The 4,163-nt window shown below is 46.4% G+C and overlaps 1 protein-coding gene across 1 annotated transcript in view; it reads right to left on the minus strand.

Moving 5' to 3' along the window:
- Positions 1-4,163, minus strand: part of LOC106814256 (talin-2-like) — a gene marked incomplete in the record, with an annotated part of 112,682 nt that overhangs the window by 66,195 nt on the left and 42,324 nt on the right. Inside the window, 5 exon segments of the mRNA XM_014818552.1 lie at positions 21-134; positions 1,673-1,787; positions 2,220-2,373; positions 3,124-3,284; positions 3,952-4,095. Coding sequence (XP_014674038.1) covers positions 21-134; positions 1,673-1,787; positions 2,220-2,373; positions 3,124-3,284; positions 3,952-4,095 — 688 coding nt within the window.

Below are 4,163 nucleotides of genomic sequence, written 5' to 3' on the forward strand. Positions count from 1 at the left end.
ATGTTGCCGGACGGGCACACTGCGTCGCCGAGCGATCAGCGTCTGGTCGGACGAATCGTCGCAGCCTAGCCGCGAACGTTCTTCGCAGTTGAGTACAGTGCGCAGCCGCGGTCGCGTTGGCAACGGCTTTCGCCTGGCAGCAGGCGGCATTCCTGCAAAGGGAGGCAAGGAGCGCCGTACGCAGAGGGGCCGCACGTGACTGGTGGGGCGACGTTGGCGTCACGATTCGAAGTTGTGACGTGGCGGTGGGTGCTCGTGACCGATGTGACGCCACGTGACACGATGGTGTGAGCGGACATGGCGTGACGGCAACGCGTGAGCGAGCTGGTTTTGCTTTCCCCGGCGTCGGCTTTCGTTTATGACGATTCGTTGAACGATTTAATTTCAAGCAGTATTAAAGATGGAATAATTACGTGTTATAATTTACATAATATATATATTCATTATATAATATTATATATATAATTTCATTTGAATTTTATCGTATCAATACGTGAGTGCCACCTTAAGTTATGTAATATACAAGTCTGATGGTCAAGTCAGGATTCTGCCTCATTCATTCATAACAGATTATTAAGCTCGTGTATTTCACTGCTATACTATACATTTATAATATGATTATACATTTATTGATTTTTAGTAATTATTAAGAAATTTTTTTTAAATTATATGATTATACATTTATTGATTTTTATTAATTATTAATTAATTAATATTATTAATTATTATTTACATTATGATTTTATGCTGGATCATCTCTCAGCAAACTAGCGTGAATTTACCGCACACGTAAAGCACACCGAGATACGCAGTCCCAAACACCATCTATAAACAACATCAAGGAACGATCCCAACACGCGACCAACTTATAACAGCGAAGCACAGACAAACGGACACACACGCCTTCTCTCAACAACTGACAAGTGTACGACCGACCAGGCCCATTCACGAACAGAGAAGCACAGAGAACATTTGCTTGCGACAGTTCTACACGGCGGGGATAAGTAAATAAATTAACGACAAACGAGTCAGCGAAAATCGGGTGAGAAGTACAGGAAGAGTGATGAGGGCACAGTGATATGACAAACACGATAGATTTTACTCGGTGCCGACAACAACAGCCCGCGTTTACCTTTGCATTGATTAGGAAAACACAGCGAGCATGCTAAGTAGAATAAAATCATTCTTTTAGGAAGAGGCGTAACGTACGTTATCGGAAAGATATATGTGTGTACGAGAATCACTTCTACCTCAAAATTGCAAATACGAATGAAAAGCAGCATTAAATCAAGTGTGAAGCATCGAAACAAAGGTTCAACGGTTGTTTAGAGAGTTAAGCTGACTGAATAAAACATTACTCGTTACAGTAACTTAACATGACTCGCAATGCCACACAACATTTGATCTAATTCTATCATTCTCTATAGCTACTACATTCATACATTTACTAGCATCTGGGCCTGCGTCCACAGTGGGCAATGACAGTGAGGCCCACACATGTAACCCCCGAACACAGCATAAAAACTTTGCATTGCTGCTTCGTGTGCAACTACATCACTTCCTTAGCACCCCCTTACTAGTAAAACCAAACACCTACGCGCTGTCAGGTATTTATTTCTCTGCATGCGCCACGAAGAGGCAGCACACCCTCCCTGGAATCGACAGTCACTGTGGCGCCCCCTGCTCACCTGGTAAGCTCTGTCGACTTCCTGTTCGCCGATCCTCTTCATGACGTCACCGCTCGCGTCGCCCACCTTGCTGGCAGCGTTCAGCAGCGTCTGTCGAGGCTGCGGTAACCATGACGACAATCGTTATGACAACATGATTGGTTGAGTTTTTTGCGTTGATGCAACAATTGTTTTAGTAGGAAATCAGGGCATTTACAGAGAACATCTTTGATTTGCACCTAGACTTTATGACAATACGTATGTTAAGGCAAATGCTATAGCACAAGTGCACCCATTTTCCTATATTTCCTATTTTCTTGTATCTCCTGCCCCCCAAGTACACATGTGCACCCATTTTTCTAGGTATCTCCCGCCCCCCAAATACACATGTGGCCACCAACCATTTTTCTAGGTAACTCCCGTCCCCCAAATAGACATGTGGCCACCAACCATTTTTGGAGGTATCTCCTGCCCCCCAAATACACATGGTGCCACCACCCACTTTCCTATGTGTCTGGTCCCCCCCCCCCAACACACGATGCCACCACCCACCTCCTGAGTCTCAGGTTCAGTTGCCTGCATCAAGTCAATGAGTGCCTGGGCGAGTCGCCGTGACGACTCGAGCAGGTTCTCTCCATCTTCCTCAGCCTCCATGAGCGCGGCGAGCACGCGTACGTTCTTGGACATCTCATCGAAGTTCGAGGTTCTAGAAAAAACGAACAGCAGAACGGTCACGAACAACGGAACGGCCAAGCACGCGCACATGTTGGAGGTTCTAGAAGAATGAACAGCAGAATGGTCACGAACAAGGGAACGGCCAAGCACGTTCACACGCACTACGGAGAGACACTTACCACCTGACCACACATACACATGACGTACTCAAACGCACGCATGTACTCACACTTCTGCTCAAGGGACACACCCACATGTGGCCTTTACCAACAGACGACCGCTCCATACACGTGGCCGCTTTACAGCGATGACCATTCCATAGAGGTGACCATTCTATAGAAGTGACCACTCTATAGAGACGGCCGTTCTATACAGACAGCCATTCTACCCGAGGCGGCTGCTAGCTAACACGGAATCGAGCACGCACAGGGGGCGACGGTCGCTAACGTACATGGTTGTGACGGCGGCTAACTAACACAGGATCAAGCGCTCGCTCGCTAACGTACATGGTTGTGACGGCGGCTAACTAACACAGGATCAAGCGCTCGCTCGCTAACGTACATGGTTGTGACGGCGGCTAACTAACAAAGGATCAAGCGCTCGCTCGCTAACGTACATGGTTGTGACGGCGGCTAACTAACAAAGGATCAAGCGCTCGCTCGCTAACGTACATGGTTGTGACGGCGGCTAACTAACACAGGATCAAGCGCTCGCTCGCTAACGTACATGGTTGTGACGGCGGCTAACTAACACAGGATCAAGCGCTCGCTCGCTAACGTACATGGTTGTGACGGCGGAGCCGACCGACGTGTAGTCTGTGTCGTCCGGCTCGCTACCCGTCAGGTTGATCACCTGCGCCGTGCCCGTGTTGATCGCCGACAGCTCGGACACGACCGCCTGCCGCTTCACATCCATCGTGTTCTCCTTCCACTGCAGCGACGACTGCAAGCAGAGAGCGGTGGGGAAGAGTTAGCAGCCGCAGGGATCGGACGTTGGGGAGGGTGGGCAGCAGGAGAGATGACAAGCGAGAAAACTCAAAGTGACATTGAAATTCGGTCGGCAAGCAAAAACTAAATATCACAAATTAAACTGAGAAAAATAGTGGGAAATTTTTTTACAAATAAAAATGAAACCAAGATTGGTGCAAGTATTCGAAGATGTGCTTGATTTTGAAAAAAATTTGTTCAAAAATGCTGCTCGGACTAGAACAAAAATTAAAGCTGCTTCAGGTGTAAGTAAACATGAGACTAAAAGTGGAACCAAGTTATTCATAACAGAGAGTGAAACTGAATGGAAAAATACAACACATAAAGTCAATCCTAAAGTAAAATATTACGTTACGCGAAATTGAAAGCGATGAAGAACTTAACAGAAGAACTAGCAACGAAACTGATAACTAGCAATGTATTCTCGCACTGACAGCGTACAATACAATACTTTATTACTTATGTATCGTATTTTTTAGACTCAAAACGTCGTTGCAAAAGTTGACGCAAAAATACAAAGTAATGTCAAACTTGAAGCAAAAACATAAAATAAACTTATCATGAAATTATAAGCAATGAAAGCAATGAAACGGATATAACTAGAGAGGTAATGTCGCACTCACAGCGTCGTCTCCAAGCTGAGGTAGCTCCGCTCGTGACTTCAGGTCCACCTGTGCCCTCTGCATCGTCTCTGTGCCCTCGTGAATGTTGGTGATGAGCGCCCTCTGTGCTTGACTCTCGAGCTTTTGCGTGTGTGCTTGCCCGCCCTAGCAGCCGAGTAAGACGGAATGAAGCACGTATGTATGTCTAGCATGTATATGTATGTATGTATGTA

Source organism: Priapulus caudatus, unplaced genomic scaffold, assembly GCF_000485595.1.
Source record: "Priapulus caudatus unplaced genomic scaffold, Priapulus_caudatus-5.0.1 Scaffold892, whole genome shotgun sequence".
Lineage (NCBI taxonomy): Eukaryota > Metazoa > Priapulida > Priapulimorpha > Priapulimorphida > Priapulidae > Priapulus > Priapulus caudatus.